The 21,769-nt window shown below is 37.0% G+C and overlaps 1 protein-coding gene across 1 annotated transcript in view; it reads right to left on the bottom strand.

Annotated features, from left to right (window-relative positions):
• Positions 1 to 878: 878 nt before the first annotated feature.
• LOC134854120 (liprin-alpha-like) overlaps positions 879 to 21,769 on the bottom strand; it is a 41,268-nt gene continuing 20,377 nt past the window's right edge. Inside the window, exons 11-15 of the mRNA XM_063870239.1 lie at positions 11,043 to 11,144; positions 10,408 to 10,576; positions 5,448 to 5,597; positions 4,545 to 4,669; positions 879 to 1,146 (exon numbers count right to left, since the gene is read on the bottom strand). Coding sequence (XP_063726309.1) covers positions 1,017 to 1,146; positions 4,545 to 4,669; positions 5,448 to 5,597; positions 10,408 to 10,576; positions 11,043 to 11,144 — 676 coding nt within the window. The 3' untranslated portion in view covers positions 879 to 1,016. The remainder of the gene's footprint in view (positions 1,147 to 4,544; positions 4,670 to 5,447; positions 5,598 to 10,407; positions 10,577 to 11,042; positions 11,145 to 21,769) is intronic.

Raw genomic sequence — 21,769 nt, forward strand, 5'->3', positions numbered from 1 at the left:
TAAAGGGTCTTAAGCAATTCTGATGAAGAAGATTCTGATAAACATAAATTTTCAACAGTTTGTTTTTTGTCCCATAACAGCCAAAATGAAAGATTAAAACTAATTTTAAAATATGAGTGGAAAAAATTTGATCAATTAGCTTACCTCAACTCAATTTGGATCGTTTGGAGGGCGGAATATTTTGACTCACAAACAGCATCACATATAAAATCTTCAAAGCCCGCATATTTTTAGCACAAAATATTTTACTTGTTGCAGTTTTTTATCCCCGCGTTTCAGCAATTAGAATTGCAGGTGAAATCCTTTTGTATTTGATTTCAAGCCAGCATCTTATTTTGATCGCCCAAATTAGTCTGAATTAAAAAACCATCCCGAGCATAAATATTTTGATACGTTCTTCAAAAGTCGGAACAGAAAAAAAAGGAAACAAAACTCAAAACGTAAATTCATTAGTAATTGCCAGTTTCTTTAATTTCAATACTAAAACAAATAACTTTCAATTGAACAATACACAGAATTGAGGGGATACGATTAAAGAAATCTTCAAAGTCGAGTCTGCAAGATCGGAGAAGCAATTTTTGGCAAAAATAATTAACAATGTGTTATTTCAAGTGCAAAATTTTCAAGTTTTTTTACGCCTTTTTTATAACATCACTTGCTTATTTACGATTAAGACCATTTATCCACGGGGGAAAGGACCAGCACAAGAGCAGTACAGCTCATCACGGCGAACCGCTCTTGTGCCCCTGTTTACGGTACTGATTTGAAAAAAAAAAAATCGGACAAAACGAATAAATTTGGAAATTTCAAACGTTTTTTCTCTCAACTTGGGTTTACATATATGGAAAATTTGGACATTTCAAATAAATTATCCTTACAATATATCTAAACAAATGTTTTTGTAGGTTCATTGTTTCAAAACGACAATTTGAAAGAACGAAATCTTGATTAGCTTTGCCAGAAATTGTCAGCCCGGACTATGCTTAGATAGGAGTGATGATAAGTTAATTAATAAGCTAGTTAGTTAGTGTTCCTCTCGTTGCATATCCGAGTAGCGCCGGCACACTTCTGCTCTTGGACGAGTCTTTGGCACCTTGGCCCGACTGCTGGTTTTGCAGGGCTTCCAAACGTTCCATGGCCTGTTGCCTGCAAAACAAATATTGTCATAGGAATTTCAAAACTGTTTTCCACGTACATCCTTATTGTTTTTTTTCTATTTCAGAACTTATATAAGTAAATAGTAATTAATGATAGAAACAAATTTCATGCTGCTAAATTCATGGTATAAATTTTAAATATTTTCGAAGAAAGTACTGTTTGTGCCAAGAAAACGTTTTCTATTTATTTTGTAAATTATTTACCGTGGCTTTAAGAGATTAATCGTAAGTATTTAAGAACTAAATTACAGTGGAAAACTCTAGTTCAAACCTTGCAGTGTTCCCATAATTACTACTTCTGAATCAATAATGAAACTGTCTCGCGAAAAAATTGGAAACCGCCTTGAAAAGGATACTTTTGTTTGAAGCCAAGTTGGTTGCAACATATGTCAGAAAAAAAACATGAAAAAAACCTTTTAAGCTAATCCTATTTCTCTTTGAAGCTAAAAATGAATTTTCGATATTTTCATGATACTGTTAGGCAAGAGTCAACATTGAAAATTTTTTTTCGAGTTTTATTAAATTTGTCGACAGGCTTTGAAAATATGAAAAGATTATTAACGGTAGATTTACTTAAATGACACAGAAGCAAATTGTAGCTTCGCACTATTTGCGGTACAAAAAATCAGAAGCAATCAAAAAATTAGAAGCAATCAGAAGCATTCAAAAAACATGAACCCATAATACCTATTTCGATAAACAGATAAAAGGAAAACCTAAAAAAAAATAATAAAAAAACGAAAAACGAAATTAAATAAAATCCCAAAAACAAAGTTTTTTGAAAAACTCAAATCATTAATTTGAATAGAAGCTAAAAATCATAAACCAAAAGAAAAAACTATGTGTCAATAGTTACTACTAAAATGGCACTAATTAAATACTTTTGTGGAGCGAAATTTTCAGCTAAAATGGTGCTCATGGCAATTAGAGTCCGCCCTAAATTTTGTTTCAAAATATTTGCTGATGAGAAGGTCTTTTCAGGATTTTTGTTTTGAGTTTTTAATAAATTTGATCCCACGTTTTGAAAAATGACCAGAGTAACAGTTGTATATTTATTTAAATGGCACAGAAGCAAAGCGTAGATTACAAAAAAAAATCAAAAATGAACAGAAAATCTAGAAGCTGGGAAAATTTTGAAAAAGGGGGCCGAATTGCAAAAAAGGCCAAAAAATTGTATCCCAAGAAAGCCAATCAAGTGAACAAAACACTTAAATTGGTAAATTATGCAAAATTTTGCTAATATTTGTTTTTTTATTGTTGTTAAGAAGATGAAATTTTGAAAACTTTGAAAATTTTCAAGCGCCAAGATTTTTTTGGAGTTAACATTTTCCAGCCATATCGAAAAAGATACATTTTCTAGTTATCATTCTGAGTGAAATTTAGTCTGAGAAAAAACCTTTGTTCTTGTGTTTTCGGACAACATAAATCGAAGCGAAACTTCAAAATTTCTTCAAGTAAAACTGGTTTTCATACAATTTCCATTTATGAAAAAATGATTATCGTTTTCTCACAATTTTCTATACTTATGGAGTTGAACGAAAATGTGTGAAAATATATGAAAATTGTAAGACAAGTACTTTTGGTCAACCCGGGGTCTTGGACCGCCCTTATGAAATTAGCGCCGTTTATAGAAAACTCGACTAAGTCCAGAGTTTGGCGCGGTAATGATATTTAAAACTTTGACGCCATTGATTTAACATAGCCACGGGAAACATAGCCAGGACGCTGCTAGATCCAGACTTTGGCGCGGTAATGATATTTAAGGTTTCGACGCAATTGATTTAACCTGGGTTACATAGCCAGCGGAAAACTTGGATTTCCTGCCACGGACCATTCAGGAACCTTGCCAGGAAAACCAAGAAAACAGCAAACTTATACAAAAACATTTTTAGAAAAAAAGTTGCATGCAAAAATGTACCTTTTTTTACGTATAACGTAGTTCAGACTCAATTTTTTACACAAAAGAACTAAGAACTAAAAAGAATGTTTCGTGTGGAGCCAAAATTAGTTCTTTGTTATTCAGATAAGCCCTAATAAGACCAGTGTTGGCTGATTTAAATCAATTGATTTAAATCAACAGTAAAAATCCGATTTAAATCAAGATTTAAATCAAAGCCTTTATGGTTGATTTATTTCTAGTGTAAATTGAAATTTTGTATTTCTCGTTTTTATATTAAGCGGAAGCATCAATCCCTCTAGCGGTTGAGACAGCAATTTGAATACACGTTAAATTACAATTTAATACATTGTTCAGCGTGCTCTCTTTCAGATTTGTGTTATTTTCGTGACTAATCTTAACATGCCTGGACCAGGACGTAACGCAAACTCCGTGTGGGATCATTTTACTAAATCAACCAAGGTATGTTTTAATTCTTAATTCAACTATCACATTAATAAATCAAATTTTATACCAAGTATTTCTAATTCCATTTATTTCCATGTTCCTAATTTCTATATTTTAATTTACAGGAGGGAAACAAAGGAAACTGGGCTACGTGCAAACGGTGCGGCAAAGGACTCCAGGGTATCGTTTCGCGGCTTTTGAAGCATCGTGAAGTATGCAATGACGATCAAGACCAGGGCAGCGGCATTCCGAAGAAGGTTCAGAAAGCGCCCATTTACTAAATTTGTTGGCTGGCGACTTAAAAATTCCCAATGTTGTTGATCTCGTAAAGTCAGTTGTTAAATATTTCAAATTTACTCACAAACCCCATGGGTGGTTGAAGGAGAAGGGGTCGAACAAAATGAAGTTGCCGACCGACGTTCGCTGGAACAGTGTTTGCGATACTTTAAATTCTTATTTGAATTGCTGGCCTACTTTGCTTTCAATAGTAGAAGAGCATAGATCGGAAATTAAACCGGAAATTTACCGCACGATTACAGATATTTCCCTGAAACGAAACGTCGAGGACTATGTCAAACTACTAAAGCCTGTGGCAAGATCATATGAAAACATAGCATTTTCTATGTGGCTAGATGGTTTCTACCTAGAAAAACGGTGTTTGAAAATTTTAAAGGTGCTCTTCTGTCTTATTATAAGACAGAAGAGCACCTTTAAAATTTTCAAACACCGTTTTTCTAGGTAGAAACCATCTAGCCACATAGAAAATGCTATGTTTTCATATGATGTTGTCAAGATGTTTTGTGAAATTATCAAAGTTTCCTTTTAAGGGTGAAAAATTGAGAGTTTCTGCGAAATTTTGACAAACAACCTACTGGTTCTTCTAAATGAGAAATCTTTTGGTTTCGTTTGTTTTCGGACAAGTTCGCAAACATTCAAAAATTTGAGAGTTTAACCATGATGGTGATGATGATGATGATGATGATGATGATGATGATGATGATTGCTCATGAAAAAACTTTAAGCACTGGTTGGCGATGACTCACCTTGGACTTGATAGCAAATTGTTCAGCTTCCTGTACAAGTTTTCACGTGCTCTACTGTACTGCTTCGAGTTGTTCAGCTTCATTTTGTCAAACAACTTCTCAATCGTGAACGACTTTGAAAGCACCTGTCGATAAAATAACGAAAAACTACAAACGTTGCTTGAAAAGCAAATTTAATAGAAAGAATAATAAGTTTCGATATTGCATTGGAACATCAAATTGCAAACAAACAGATCAGACTTTATTATAAGTCCAATTTTCAGAATAAAATCTACAATATCGGCTCAGTTTGACATCTATAATGTATACAAAAACTCTTTAAAAAAGTTTTTGACTCTTTAAAATTCGCCCTCATTATCTTATCAAAAACAGCCTAGCGTTTCAGATACTTGCGCTAAATTGTGGTAATTAGTTTAGCCGCAAGGGCGAATTTGGTGGGGGGTGGGGGGGGGGGGGGGGGCGCACGTTTCATCTTCTCAGAGATTCGACCCCCTGCCGACCCTTTATTTTTTTTTGAGATATCCATATTTGATGACGGACCCTAAAAAATGGCGCCAATATATACTAATTTTGAGTGGGGAGCGAGCGCCGAAAAAGCGCGAATTTTTGCTTAAAATTTTCCAAAAAGTGCCAAGAAATGCCTTTTTTTTTGGCATTTTTTCAAAATTTTGCCTGCGGCGCAGAAAGTTTGACCGAAGCAGGGTCTGTTTAATGCTTTGGGAAAGCTAGGAAAATCAATTTGGTCGAACTAGAAAAAAAATTAAATCCTTTCTCGAGAAAATTCTAGATCCGCCCCTGTTTCGCCGTCTTAGTTATTTTAGTTAAGCATGTCATAAATATTTAGGTATTTTGATGAAAAAAGTTCATGAAACAATTTTTTCTGATTATTTTTTTAAATCATACCAAAAGGGCGCCGTGGATGCCTAGTCCGTTGAGGTTTTTGGCCTCTGCCTCGAAGTTCTGTTGCTTGAGGTACTCGAAGAAGCGGTCATTGCTCCAAACTATGGGGTCACTGTCCCAATTTCTACACGACAACATCCGTTTCTTCAGAGTCTGAAATGAAAACATGGATCATTGATCAGCGCGAGTAATTGACCAAACTAAACTAGAAGTTCCATTTTTTGGATCTATTTAACATACCCCCTCCTCTTCGGTACCTATAATCTAATCGCCTCACTTAAGGAACTAGTTCAACGATTAAGCATATTCGAATAGTGTACCTATAGTAACAAGTCCCCCTTTTGCTGTACGTCTGATGATTTCACTTGGAAACAATTTATTATTTTTATTAAAAGGGGATAATTCATTCAAGATATCCCAATTTTCGTGGTTATTAAAGTAGAACGCGAATTGCAGATAATCTATTCAAAGCTGTTTGACCTAACTAAGGATAATCAGTTTGCTGTTACGTAATTTAGACTCTTGTTTTCAAGAGCAAAAGTTCTTTTTTTGCGACCGAAGGTGTAGGTACATAGATCATAAAAAGTCAAACATAGTTAGTTGATCCGACTTTCGACGAAAGTGCGGAATATTTAAGCTTCGGGTCGTTTTTTTATCAGTCAATTTTCGGTTTCTTAACTAAGCATTTTTGACCAAATTTTTCAATACCCTCTAAAAAATATTGTTTTCTTGAGCTGAAAGTTTAAAAAATATATATATTTTACATGTAATCTTTTAAACTAAAGTTATGAGGACTTGAAAACGCTAATTTGACCATTTTGGGATAATTAACGCGCGATATATTGCGTTCTTATAACACAAGTAAGTGGCGGATTAATGCGTTCTAAATTGAACGGAGGCACGCTATTTGGTCTTATTAATAGGATTTAAGACGTTAAAAACATCCCTTGTAGTTCACATTAGCGCGTGACGGGGATAAATTAAAAAAAAAATTTTTTTTTTTCAATTATTTCGTCTACTGTTCAACCAAAAAAAATCAAATTGACCTTGAAGTACAATCGGAACTTTAAGAACTTCGCCTTGATATACGAGCAATCTTGCTTTAGTTTCATTTAAGAGCTTGTAGCCCTTTGTCTAACTCTTTGTTTCCGAGGAAAATAAAGATTTATTAACTGTTTTTTTTTCATGCACGTTCGAGTACCAAAATAACAAATAAGAAAGCATGTGTATGTATCAGGGCGAAACGCTGAATGATTCAACTCCTTTTTAAGACCAACATCTTAATAACATGACCAAATGGCTTGCTTCAAAGTTCAATTTGGAACGCGAAAATCCGCCGCTGACTCTCGTATTATAAGAACGTAATGTATCGCGCGTTAATTATCCCAAATTGGCCAAATTAGCATTTTTCAAAACTTTAGGAAAAATAATCACAGGGAAGATTTTTTTAATTTGAGCTCAGAAAAACAATATCTTTTAGATGGTGTAAAAAAATTATATCAAAAAAGCTTAAATAAAAAGTCAAAAATTGACTGAAAAAACCACCTCAACCATAAAATTTCTGCACTTTCTTCGAAAGTTGGAACAAAAAGTTTATTTGAATCAAGTGGTGTATCATTTTTTGTATCATGTATATGCGCATTTAGTTCAATCAAAAAAATTAAAAGAAACTAACATTTTTTTCATTCAAATTGAGCAGTTAATCCGGATCTAGGTGCGCACTTATTCTTTCAACCGTCTCGAACAAAAACTACGTTTCCACCGTGCTCGACCAAAAATAATTCGGTATGTTTTGACTGAGCTAGACCGAAACAAATGAGCTCGACCATGCTTGACCTAAGCAAAACATGTTTCGACCGTGCGCAATCGAATTCAGTTATGCTTCGAATTTCAAACAACACGCGTTATCCAAATTTCAACTATATAGTTTTTGCTTTTCGGGTAAAATCTTTGATGCTTTAATCAGAATGAAATGATTAGAGTTATTCGCAATTTAAATACTTTGTGGAAATGAACCATTTTTGAGCTATTTTTCTATCTTATAGAATAGTGATTGGCAATTTGCGTCAAAAATCTTTTAAAATTGTTGATGTTTGAAAGAACTTTTTCTTTTTGACTCCAAATTACCGCGTGATAATCGGTATTTTTTGACCTGGCTCGAGATATGTTTCGACCGTGCTCAAGGTATGTTTCGACCGTGCTCGAGGTATGTTTTGACCATGCTCGAGGTATGTTTCGAGCGTGCTCGAGGTATGTTTTGACCGTGCTCGAGGTATGTTTCGAATTTGTGCTCGGCCCACACAAATTTGTGCTCGAGGTATGTTTCGAATTTGTTCGAATTTTTCGGTGGTCAGTTCCGCGCAAATGCGCACCAATGTTGCTTTAAAGTATTGAAAAATGAATTCCGTCAGTACTGATATAAGACCATGGATTCCGTCAAGACAATAATACTAGACCATAGATTCCGTCAAGACCATGATATTAGACCATGGATTCCGCAATGACCATGATATTAGACCATGGATTTCGTCAAGATTGTTGTGAGTTGTTCATTTTGCTTAATCTTATGAATTTGGTTTTGATTAGATACCTGCCAACTATGCTATGAATCGACCATAAGTCGATCACTTCACTGTTCGTGTTAGTTTTAGAACAGACATTTTCATATAAAGATTCTTATTCTTATTCTTTTAATCTATGAGTTAGTGCACATAGACTGATCATATATTGATACTTCATCCCTACATTTTTTTATGGCGCAGTAAAATGAATCGAACGTTTAATTAATTCCTGCGTTCTGACCGAACCACACTATGGAGCCGCAACATGTATAAACACACCGGAACGATCATTCCAGTTGGCGATTGTAGCGAAGGAGAATCTGGACATCGACAGACTGAGTGGACGAGAGGTCGCAGAAAACCAGATTACCATCTTGGAACAGTGTACAGGAAGCGAGCTGGAAACGGAGAGAGCCAGTTGTGAGCCATGGAATAAGACTGCAATGAAATCCTACGAAGCCGTCGAAGAGAAGCGGGTCAAAAGAATTAATTTGGCGGGTTGAGAAGAGCAGAAGCAGATAAGAAGTTAAGATTAATCCTATCTTTAGGCAAGAGCAATGAAGGGGAAAATATTCGCTCAGAAAACCCTAGGTAAAATCTTTGTCCATCACTTCTAAAGAAGTTTGAGACCTCTTACAGCTAGCCTTTAAGAAACCTCCAAATGTCACCGTAGAGATGTACAAACTTTCAAATCGGAAACAAAGAGACAGGAAACTTTTCGAACAGTTCTGGGGAGCATTGACGGACCTGACCAGCACGTGTAATATTAGAGAGTCGGACAAAGCAGAATGGATTAGAGATATAATTATTTGCAACATGAGAAACAGCGAGACCCAACGGAAACCGCTATCGGCAACCATCAGTCCCTCGGAAGCTTTAAATCAGGCCCTAATAGACGAAAAAGGTTATTTTAATCACCAGAAGCTAAAAAAAAAATATGGCAAAATTGACAAAAGGGTCAACCTTCAAATCATTTAATGTAAATAACCATGTAAAGAAAGAACCTAGCCTCAACGTCGAAAGAAGTAACATGTGTATGAACTGCGGAAACCCATTTACAGCAGGATATCTAAATTTCTGCCCAGCCAGAGAAGTCAACTGTCAAATTTGTAATTATGAAGGATACTTCGCGAAACTATTTAAATCAAAGACCAAACGACCCAGTGTAAATATTGTAAATGACTCTGTCCATACTGAAAATTGTAAATACGTCCAGTCGGAAGATTCCTGGAGCAGTAAAGAAGAAAAATGTGGAGTAATTAACGCCTGGAACCAAAGCTGCCAGAGTGACGACGACGATTATTCAGTACTAAGTGTGAGGACAAAATTTAACTAAACTGGACTGGAAACCAAGAAATTATTGAACACAGGACACGGATGGGAGATGATTGTAAATATGAAGATACCTGTAGATTCGGCAAACCCAGTTATCTTCCTAACGCAAAACGTGGTGCACAAGCTGAAACTAAGATACCCAAACTTGAAGATACACTCAGTGGAGAGGAGGACTAAACAGTTATACTGCAGTTTTACAGACAAAACAATCAACATTTGGGCAAAATCTTAGTCAGAACTCAATCTAACGTGTGGATACGCGAAGAAAGCCCTTTTCATCACGAGAGGACAGGAAAGAAATATCTTGGGTGATGCAATTTTTAAAAGCTAGGAAAAGGATTTAGGTAGAAGAACACTTTGAGCAGCGGTTAAACCTTTTCACTTGTTATAAGGACTCCACTAAAAGATATTGCAAAAAATGTTTTAAAAAATGCAGAAAATGAAATATTGTAAAAACTGGTTTTCGTTTTTTCGCTAGTAACTAAATTTGGTAATATTTTGTATCAACATTTAGTTCAAAGATCAGTTTTTAGATCTTTTGACAGCTTAACTTGAATCTTTTTCCTCTTCTCAAGAAATTGGGCAAAAAGTTGGAAAAAACTGAAACTTAAAAAAAATCCTGTTTTTTTTGATTTTTGACAAAAGCTAATGGCCAATCTAGCTATTCCGACCACTCTAGAGTTTTAAAAGAACTACGGATTAGGATCTGTTTCGAAACAATTTTTCGCCAATTTGACTCTCACAGGGAAAACTTGTACGGGTCAAGTGTGGTATTCTATTAAAGCACTATTGGTAGTGCTTTAAACCAAATTCGGAAAATTTGTCTATGTCAACAAAAAAGAGTCTGAATGTTTCGATTTTAGACCAAATTAGACCAAATTTGACGAGAAGCTGAACTCTCAGCTTTAAATCCACTAGAATTTTAATTCTATATTTTGATGTCTATCTTTCTTGTCTTTTTCGTCTTATTTGATCGCATTTTATAGAAAAAAAAATTATTAAACTTAGACTACAAAATAGCATTAATGAGTTTCTTGATCAATTAGAAATTATCGAATAACTCGCACCTTTTCGTCGTACCGGAGAAGTTTCATGAGTTGCCATCCGTACCAGATGCTGACTGCACACTGCTTAGTGGCCTTGCTGCTCTTGCCCTCATTCTGAATCACGTACTCTATGTCGTCCGCACTCATCCCGTTGAGAAACACCCCGTCCACCCGGCTACGCAGGAACTCCCTGGAGAGAGAAGAGAAAATAGATGAAATTGAGAAACACCCCCTCCCCCCTCTCTCTCTCCCACTTTCATCTCACTTGCACGCTGCCCAATGCCAATGAGCACCCCACCCCAGATCGATACGTTTTTTTTAAATAAATACCCCTATATGAAAGAAAAACGAATCGGTTATTAACTACAACTTATCATAAGCTTAGAGCTCTAAAAATTTTATAATTTAATGTCTCATCACATTGTCCTGGTGATTTTGATTTACATTAAACTATTTGAAATCATAAACCCTCCAAAATTTAAAGACCAGAGTTTCGGGGGCAGATCTTTTTAACACAGAGAGTCTATCAAAAACTGTTCATACTGCCAGTTCCCGCCGCATTCAAGTAATTTTGTAGATTACAGCTTTTTGTTCGTAATTCAAGGCCTTTTGGCGCCGTTTTTAAAAGAATTTTTTTCACGTGGCCAAGAGAATACCTTCTGTATTCGGCTAGCCCGACAAACTCTAGGAAGAAGTCGCACATCCAGTCATAGTCCAGGTGTAACAGGTTCCTCATCTCCTCGTTAGCCGGAACCCGACTGAAACCCAAAAAAGCTGTCAAAAACCTGAATTTCCCTGAAAACCAAGATTTACAGAGCTGAGGAGAACAAAAAAATCTGGCTCTTGATCCCCCCACCTGCAAATTTTTACAAGTAAATTTGTTGACCACCTTGTCAGATTGTTATGAAAGACTAATAAGTCCACGACAAACATGTTTGGTCTTCAACCAAACCACTCGTTACACCAAAAAAGTGACGCTAGGGTGAGGTGGGGGTGGGGGGGAGAAAGCTAATTATCCGAGTCAGTCCCTATAATTTTAAGAGGGTTTGAAAGCGGGACTGGCCTATTAGCTTGCATGTCGCTTAGTATGCGGCTGCTAGCGCAATTAGAACTGAGTTGGTGTACTCACATTTGCAACACCCCGGTTTGAAAGCATGAAATTTTGTTTTGAAAAAGATGAGAGTAAATTCGTGACAGATTGGGGACTGTTTTTTTATCAACTTTTTTGACCTTGTTTTTTTAGAGCCGGCATACATATTTCTGGCAAAGTCTTGTTTTCCAAAAAGGTTTCCGGCATTTTTGGCACGCTTTTATATCAGAGCTCATGTATAATTGACGGCTGCTATTTTCATGCGCGAAAGGACCAATTGGTCAAAATTTGCAACCAATGAATTCCCTATAAACTGCCGAAAACTAACATAATTTTCTGCTTATTTCTTTCGCTTTTTTGAATACTGAGCTTCGATTAACAGTTTCGCGCATTCGGTTTGACATTGACAGCAAATAATGAACAAAACGGAGTGCGGTCTGTCATACCGCTAAGTCCTCAAGGTATGATTTGCTTATTCCTGAATCCGTTTTGATAGATAATCTCAGACGCGAGAGAGAGAGAGAGAAGTTAAAAGAACTAATTAATGTTAACGTTAATTCTTCTCTGAACCGTAGTTCACTTTGACCGCCGTTCTCGTCCTCGCTATCAAGGTCAATCGACCAGTACACATTAACGTTACACAATATCAAAACATAAATGATGAATAAATACAAAATAAGTTTTATATGGAGTTTTATCTATCCATGCCGGATGACATTCCCCCTCCTCGGGAAAAATGATAAAGTTTAATTGAGTTTTTAGTCACCGTGGGACTGTTTTGTTCCGACTGTTTATTTTTCTCTTGGGTCCGTGGTATTATCTGTTGTCGTCCATTGTTCCGTGCTCTTCGTCATTTTGTGGCTGTTTGTCTTCCATTTCTTTCATCTCGGTGTCCTTCGTATTCACGAACAATATGTCATTGCTTTCCATGGTTTCGTCTTCTGCTTCAGTTGGTGATGTTAAATCGATTACGTCGCTTGCGGTGGTCAGTTTGTGTTTTGGGCTAATAGCCTGTATAAATTGTAAACAAGCCTTGTACTCGGGGGTTTTCCGGTAAATCCCATCTCCTGTATCAGAGATTTTAAACTTGGGGAGTCTTGTGCTGATTTTTCTGGTGGTGAGTCGATTTCGAACGTCTTTTTCCTGGATGCACTTGCGATTGGTATTGTGCTGATTGGGATGGGGTTGCCGAGTGCTGTTGCTAAGGTCGCCTGTCGGTTCTAGTTGACTTTCTCGTTGCGGCTGCAGGTGGTGTGTTCTTTTGATTCTGTCGCTTTGGTGACGGTGAGATGGGCTCCTCCGACGTTGACGACGAATCATCTTCTTTCTCAGGGCTCTTGTTCGTTTCCTGTTCAGTCTCCGTTTGGAGGCTCATCTCCGGTGGCGTTTGTAGCTTTCTTGTTGGTTTTCCTCCAGTTCTCTTTCCTGTCGCTTTCCTTTTTGTGGGGCTGCTTTGACTTTTGCTCAGTGATGCCTTCTCCTGTCCTGATAGTTTGATTGGGAGCCCCGTTCTAGTGTCCTCCTTGAACATGTGGAGCCTGCTGGTTCTCTATGTCTAAAAAACGTAGACAAAGGTCCGGTTCTCCGTGCGGATTTATACGCAACATAATCGCTTAATCGAGAAGGTCTGCATGGTCCGTATATTACAGGATTAGGAACAAATGCTGCACCGCTATCCTCGGTTGTTTGCCAAAAGTTTGTACCCAAGCAGTGTGTGGTGTGTAGGTTTGGATTTTTCCATCTATAGTCTTATATTTTTGCTCAAACGTTTTTGGATTCTTGACTTTTGTTGCTAACCTGATAGTTTTCCGTGCCACTTGTTCTATTCGTTTTTCAATGTTTTTGTCTAGTGTTCTTTGTACTCCCTTGTATTTTATGTTAAGTTTGGTTTTAGCTAGTTCTATAGGTCTTGAATGTGCACCTGTTTCTAGTTGTGTCGGTGAATGTGTGTTAGTGAGCGTCCTTGGTAATGATTTATTTGTGGCGCTAGGTGGTGATTCCTTGTCTTGTCTTGTCTTGTTTCCCATTTACGCCCTGGGGCCTTGGGTTCGGCGATCTTGGCATCCGTGTCGCGTCATATGCTTGGTCAGGTTGTTCGATGTGATAGGCGTACCGCAACCTGGGCACTTCACTCTAGATCTGAGACCTGTGTATTTGTTGGTTGTGATTTCGTCGTTTTGTTCGTCACGATTTTTGCAGGTTTTGTAGTGGTTGGTGAGCTGGGCTTTTTCCGGAAAGGCTCGCTTGCATCCGGGGCACTCGAATATTTTTCCCGCCTGGCGGTGACTGCGTCTCTCGTGTGTTGCTCTGCCCGATTTGCTTTTGCAGATTCTACCGCACCCCTCCACCCTGCATTTCAGTCCATCATCCTGTATCTGCTGCTTTCTATTTACCACCTCCTGTTTCCTACCATGTTCCGCTACTGCTTCCTCCCATTTCAGTAGGTATTTATGTTAAGTTTGGTTTTAGCTAGTTCTATAGGTCTTGAATGTGCACCTGTTTCTAGTTGTGTCGGTGAATGTGTGTTAGTGAGCGTCCTTGGTAATGATTTATTTGTGGCTCTAGGTGGTGATTCCTTCTTCTGTATTTGCACTTCGTCCTCCGACCATCGCTGTAGGTCATGCATATTTTCCGCTGGCAGAGGTGGCTTCGTAAGATTCTTGCGATCTAAACATGCATGTTTTGCGCCCTCCCAATTGAGATTATTTGACGTGCTATTTGTGGCTATATTTGATAGTGGAGTATTTGGTTTTCTGCCCATATGCGCCTCAAAAGGAGAAACTTTTGTGACAACGTGTGGTGTGATTCGTAGTGTTTTTTTTTTATTTCTACGACATCTGAAGCTAGTTTATATGGTGTATTTGACAGGTCTATTTTCATTACCGCCAACCTACGTTTGATTGTCTGAATCATTCTTTACACGACCCCTATAGCGCTGTGATCATCTACTGGTGCAAATAGTAGTTTTATATTATTTGTCCGACAAAAAATTTGGAATTTGGTAACGGTGACTTTTGATGTCGAGCTGCCTCCAAAAATGATTTTCGGAAAGTTTGATTGTTTTCATTTTGTTATCAAATCCCTTGCGTCGGTTGCTGCCGCGGTTGAAGTGGATGCTGTCGGTGACTTTTTCATTTGCTTTCCCTTGGTTGGTGGTCGCTTGTGCCACCTTGGGTAGGAGAGACTTTCTTCCAGGTCGGATGCGTTTTGCCAGTCACGCGAAATTTTTGCACGACCGCGTGTTTTGGTTGTTTTTAACTCTGGTGGAATGAATCCGCCTGCGAAATTTCTCGTTTCTTTTCTGCTCATTGTTTTAAAGTTGATCGCGTTGATCGTAGACTTGCTGCAATTGAAAATTTTTGAATGCGAGAGAGTTGACTGTTTCTGCGCAGAATTTGAGTTAGACTGAATTTTGTTTTTGGGAAGCAATTGACCGCTGTTGGAATGTTTGGAATGTTTAGTTGTTAATTGAGCGTTTGAACTAGCCTCTACTAACCCTTTATTTTCCGCGCGCTTTTTGATCAGATCATATGGTGCTTTGTTTTGATGGGCCAAGTTGTTTAGAATGACGTTGTTAATCATTTCTAGGTTGTTTATGAGTGTATTAATTGACGCCACTACAAATTGCTCATCGTACTCACTGGGGGTATTGGTAATCCGACCGGATTTCGTGACATGTAGTCTATTAGTCCCACTTTACTCCCTGCGAGATGCTTAATATCAAAATGAAATGGTTTTAATCTATCTATCCAGCAGGTGAGTCGGCTTCGACTTGTCTTTGATCGTTCGCTTGCGTTTAAAGCGCTGATTAAAGCTTGACGGTCGGTGATGACGGTAAAACTTTTGCCGTATAGATAGTATTTGAAGTGTTCAATTGCTCATACGACCCCTAATAGTTCTAGTTCGTTGACTGAATAATTTTCCTCAAGGGAGTTTAAAAACCGTGACGCGTATGCTATAGCCACCCAACCCTCTGCTGAGTGCTGTTCTAAGGCTTTTCCTAGCCCTGTGTTAGATGGATCGCAGACAATGCGCGTATCTAAATAATGATCAAAATGTTTATTTTGTGTTATTTTAGCTACCAGTTGTAAAATGTTTTTGAAAGCTACGTTTTGTTCTGAAAATTCTGCGTTTTTTTCGGTTGTTCTGTTTTTCAGTGTTTTTTAGTAGAGGCCGTAGGGCTGCCGCTGTTTGTGCTAAATTATGTATGTATCTTGTAAGGTGATGTATTGAACCCATGAAACTTTTAGGTTGTTTGAAAAATTTAGGAGGCGAATATTTTTCAATCGCTTCAGTTTTCTTTGTAAGTGGTTTTGTTCTTTCACTGCTGATGTTGAAACCTAACCACTCGACTTGCTTGCATGCGAACTTACACTTATCTAGGGAAATTGCGAGATTTTCATCGTCGAGTTTCGTAAGCACCGTTTGGAGTTTTTGTCGGTGTGACTCTATGGATCCTTGCGTTGCGATTAGGATATCGTCTAGATATGCATAAGTTTTATTACAGTTAGTAAGTGTTAAGTCCACTGCTTTCTGAAACTCTGCCGGCATATCCGTAAGACCGTATAATCCCGTCTGGAACTGGTATGTTCCTGTAGCATTACCGCCAATGAGTTTGAAGTTATATTGTTCTCGTGTTGCTTTATCCAACGGGATTTGTGAATATGCGTATCGTAAATCGAGAGTGAAGAATAATGTTTGGTTTGACTTGTCTGATTTCACCACTAGCGCGATGTTATCCAGGAGTAAGTCGATATTGGGCATTTGGTATTTGTTTTTATGAATGTATTTGTTTATCTTGTTGGAATCTAAGGCCAGTTTAACTGTTTGATCCTTTTTAACTGTGATAACGATTGGGCTGATGAATTGTTTGTCTGAACACTTGTGGAGATTGATGACGTGTTTTTGATCAATCAACTTGTTTAATTCTGCTCCTACCCATTCTTGTAGATGTATTGGTATACGTCTACCCTTTTGCTGTACCGGTTCGACTTCTTTACTGAATTGTGTTCTCATTACGTGGTGTTTTGACTTTCCTATGCGTATGCATAACTGTTAAAAATTATCCTTGACCCATTGTTTATTTTCATGATTCGACTCGTCGTTTCGTTGAACATTTAAAAGCCTGTGTGTTTGTTTTTCCTGAATCAATCTAATGCCGATGCGTGGTAATAGGTTCCGTCCTATTATATTTGCCTTGTGATTATCCACTATGATGAACGGGGCTGTTTGTATTTTCCATCCTCCCGACTCAATTGTAATTATCAATCGTCTTTTTGGATTTATTGGTTCGCCGTTCTAGCATGCTAAACTTCTGGCAGTATCCTCCGGCGGGATATTATTAAAAACTGCCGTTTGATCATTTTGTTGTATTCGTTGAGCGTTTTATTCGTTTAAGAAAGACACCGGACTGCCCGAGTCAGCAATAGCAAATAGTTCTGTTGCATTCGTTTTCAATTTAACAATATGTCCATTTAGATTGTCTTCCGATAGTGTTTTTGTGTTTTTTATTTCGAATGACTCCGATATTGCTATTACAGAAAATTCGTCTATTTGATAGTTCTCCCAACCATTGTTTGTGGAGAATTCAGCATATGCGACAGGATCAGTGAACGTTTCCGTGCTCTCTATTTCTGTTTCTTCTTTCTGTTCATCATTTGTGTTTCCTAAGTAATTTACGTTTGTAGAGCGACAAATTTTTGCGAAGTGTCCGCGTTTTGCGCATTTTGAGCAAATTTTATCTTTTGCCGGACATGATTGTAGATGGTTCAGGCCATATTGATTCCTACACTTATAACATTTTCTTGAATTTGCGTTTCGTTGTTGTTGATGCTGTTGACCTCTTGTGTTTTGTGATCCATGTGGATACGGTCGGCCGCAAAAACCACCCCGACCTCGCTGATGGTTTTGATTGTATTGTTGATTTTGTCTGCCACGTATATTTACGTAATGAACTGGCTCTTATTTTGTAGTCACTGTTTGGCCTCCGATCGGATTTATTTTCATTGTACGACTGTGTTCTATCCCTTTTTCTTGTCGTATCGCGTACTCGTATGCCTCCTGCGGGCTACGTGTTTGTGCCAGCAAATCTTCTGCAATTTTTTCATTGTTCAAGTGAGCGGGAAACATATCCTTTACCCACTCACTTTCTCGGTCGCCGCAGTCAGCCCTTGAAGCTAGTTCCACTAGATCAGCATGAAATTGTCCTAAGCTTTCGGCTTTCTTTTGTTTTTGACAGATAAAATTATACCTCTCAAAAGCTATAATGCGTGTCGTGACGAATATATCTTCTAAAACAGTCGTGAATTCTAGTGTAGTTACCGTGTGTAGTTGAAAATTCGGTCGTTTTTTTTTTGAATTTGGCGATGTCCTTCAGCGTCGAGACACAAGAAAAGATAGCTGCGTACTTTTGCGTCCGCTTCGTCCCATCTGAATGAGTTACACAAAACTCCTTTTTCACGAATTTTGATCACGTGATTTTCCCAGCCCACTCTTTTCTCCTGATTACGTACCTCTGGGTTTTTCCTTTGGGCTTCCGTTTCACCGGTTGTTTCCACTTCATATACTGGTTCAGATGGCTCTACTAGTTGCGGTCTTGTTCGTAAAAGGTTTCGAATTTCGAAGCCGTCTTTTGCGAATACTGCCATTTCCAGTATTTCCGCCCATTTTGTCCACTCTAATGGGGGTTCGGCCGATGCTCGTTCCCAGAATGGATTTATGTTTAGCGGGATCTTCAAAAATCCTGTTGGTTGCGCCATGTCAAACTGCTAAGTCCTCAAGGTATGAATTGCTTATTCCTGAATTCGTAAGGATAGATAATCTCAGACGCGAGAGAGAGAAGTTAAAAGAACTAGTTAATGTTAACGTTAATTCTTCTCTGAACCGTAGTTCACTTTGACCGCCGTTCTCGTCCTCGCTATCAAGGTCAATCGACCAGTACACATTAACGTTACATAATATCAAAAGATAAATGATGTATAAATACATAATAAGTTTTATATGGAGTTTTATCTATCCATGCGTGATGACACGGTCAAAGAGTAGACAACCTTATTTCAAACTCATAAAAAAGTAGAAAAATATTGATTTCGAGTAATCAAAATTGAGTGGAAAAAACGAACGTATGCAAGAAAAATTAGGAACTATTTTGAACGTTTTTCTTGTCTCGATTCTGATTGGATAATAATCATAATAATAATTATAAATTAGTCTCCAAGTATATGCAAACAAATATACTTGGGAGAACGTCAAAGGCGTTTGGTCTGTCGAGTGACGCCACAAGAGCAAAAATAATTAAGCTAATCAAAAAAGCCTAAAATTTATAATTATTTCATTACACAAAAATGCCTATCTAAACCCAAAAAAATAAGAAAGAAAAACAGAAAACATTTTGTTTATTTACAAGTTGATTGTAGAAAGCCAAATAAAAAATAAAGAACACTCACCTGAATAAATCCAAAACGTTTTTTTATTATCTATCATACAAAATTCTCGAAACTGATTGCATTAAGTTTTCCACAACTTTTTGGGTCGTTGTTGTCCTTGTGTCCACTAAAATTGATTTATCAAAATTTTTCAAAAAATTTTTAAGAATTTCTGATCCCGAAGCTAAAGGTTCTGTTTTGATAGGTATCGGCTTTTGTCTTCGACTTTAGCCCTTTGTTCTTATTAGTCCATAAAAAGCAGGGCTCAAACTCTTCCACATGTATACAACTGTAATGCTGTTAAAAGTGTGTTGTTTTCTCAATGCTTTCAGTAATATTTTCATTAGTTCATATATGTGAAGTTCACTACAAATAAATAATTTGTATATTTTTTTCACTATTCGTAGAGTGTCCAGTTTCTTAGGTTAAAAAGAATTCGTAAAATTCTGTTCTGCGCTATTTCAAAATTTTTTAAATCAATTTTATTTGCCAGACCATATAACAGCACTCTATATTGTGAAACTGGTTGAATGTAATCCTTACGTAGTTTTAGAAGAGATTTTTGACTCAAAACAGAGTTTTTAGTGATAGTTTTTGCCCGCGTGTGATGATTTATTAGGCAATTTATAATTGTTTGTTTTTAAGAGTGTTGTTTAATAAAATCTCTAGATATTTCATTTCAGTTTTTCGTTCTAATGTTTTGTTTTTCAATTTGATTTTACAGTTTAATTTTGGCTTGAACAGGAGAACTTTAGTTTTACTTTCAGTTACTGTAAGTTTATTGCTCTCCATCCATAACGACTTGCGCTGTTATTTGTCGGACCTTGATTTACCTCCATCTTAACAGTTCCAAACAATGTTGTCGCATCTGCGAAAATGGTTAGTTTGTAATTGGTACGTACTTAGGAAGATCGTTCACATGAAGCAAAAACAGTAGCTGACCAAGCACCGAATTTTGGGGCACCCCACACCCTATCGAACGTATCTGTGATAACTGCTTTTCAATATCAACATATTGGATTTTGTCTTCAGGATATGACTTCAGAAATCCATGAAATGCGTATCTAAAGCCATATCGATGACATTTTTCAAGAAGAATTGAGTGATCAACGTATCAAGTGTTTTGGACAAACGAAAAAAGGTAGATGCGACATCATCTTGAGCTGATAAACGTTTGACAATGGTCTCAATAACATTCAAAAATACACTACCGTTGATTTTTTTTATTGATATCCAAACTGATTTGGCGTTAAAACTTTTTGCGATAAATTAATTTTTTAAATTCTGTTACAGATTAGTTTTTCAAGCACTTTATTGATTACCGAAAGAGGAGAAACTGGTCTGCAGTTTCCACACTTATCTTGGTTTCCACTCTTGAAAATCGGCATTAATCGGGCAACTTTCACAGCTCGAGGAAAGTGCTGCTGCTCAAAGCAACGATTGAACAGCCTGGCAAGATAACTACATAAGGCGGTATTTCTTAATTTCAACAGAAAATTATTATAGCCTTCACAGCCCGCTGATGTTTTTTTTCAACGTTATATAACGCAAAAATTTTCGTGAATGCTTGCTTTCTGAAAGAACATTGACTCAGTCACTGTGTTTACGGTTTCTAAATTCCCTAGATTAAAAAATTAGTCGTTCGTGTTACCGGGATCGAACTCTGCTCTCTGATTAGTGTGAACATCAACAATTTCTTTGGCGAACTGGACCAAACTTTTTGAACTGTCCTTTGATTGATCTGTAGTGTTTTCGTACTAAGTGGTTTAAATCGTCTTGATTAACACTTTTGGTTGATTTTTACAGTTTAAAAACGTTTCCCAAGCTCCCTGAGATCTTTCACTTAAACACGTTCATAAAGATCTTTTTTTCTTGCTGCTGTATTTTTCCTCCGATTGTTCGCGCAACCAGGATGGAAAAAATTTTCTTTTTATTTCGTTCATTGCTGATAGTAAACTTTCATTTAATTTAGAAGTTAGGTCATCAATGAAACAAGAGAAAATTTTGCTTTCCATTGACTAAGTTTTTGTGAATCAAAAAATAGAGGGCAGTTTTTTTTCGATTGGGTCTGTTCAATTTCTTTAAGCGTGAAAAAGTCATTTTTGTTCTTTTCACTCAAAGCCTCTTCAGTTTTGAAATATAATACCTGATGATTTGATAATGCGGTAACTATTGTTCCAGCTGATCTAGGAAAACTTTCTGAAAAAAGCATCTATATAGATCTGTCAATTAGCTGTTTCTCTAATTGAGTTGCCCTTTAACTTGTCCAATTTGGCTGCAATCCTCGAATTTATGGTCTGTTCACATGTTTTTTTTGTGATTTTGTTGTCTTCAATCATATATATAATTATATCTCCGCAAAGTACGTGTTTGCAAGTAGTTCGGCTTTTTTTACACTCAGCATCTGTTCTTTTAGAAAGTTTCAAGTTTCATCTATTCCAACGTTTGCTGATTCGTAAGACACAGTTAAAATCATTTTTTCCCTCTCTCAATACTTTTACTGTAAAAATCAAATTTGTTAATGATGGTTTGTAGTCCACTTTATGATTTGATAATCGTGTTGTCTTTTGAAATATATCCCTTTGCCCCCATGTCTTTTTGCTCTACTGCATGCAGTAATTTTTTGATAACCATCAAGAACTAGCGCATTTTCGTTTGAATTTTCGTTGCGCCATGTCTCTGTTAATGCTTTTGCAACTGGTTTGCTTTCCGGTTCTGAAAGAAAAACTTTCAATTTACTAAAATATCTATATAGTGATCTAATATTTTCTTGAAGAACGAGCCGAGACATGCACTTTTTAAGAGTAATCAATCCGTTTTGTCCCCAGTGCGATTTCTTTTTCAATTTTCTTTCCGTTTTTTCCCTAAT

Source organism: Symsagittifera roscoffensis, chromosome 9 (genome assembly GCF_963678635.1).
Source record: "Symsagittifera roscoffensis chromosome 9, txSymRosc1.1, whole genome shotgun sequence".
NCBI lineage: Eukaryota > Metazoa > Xenacoelomorpha > Acoela > Convolutidae > Symsagittifera > Symsagittifera roscoffensis.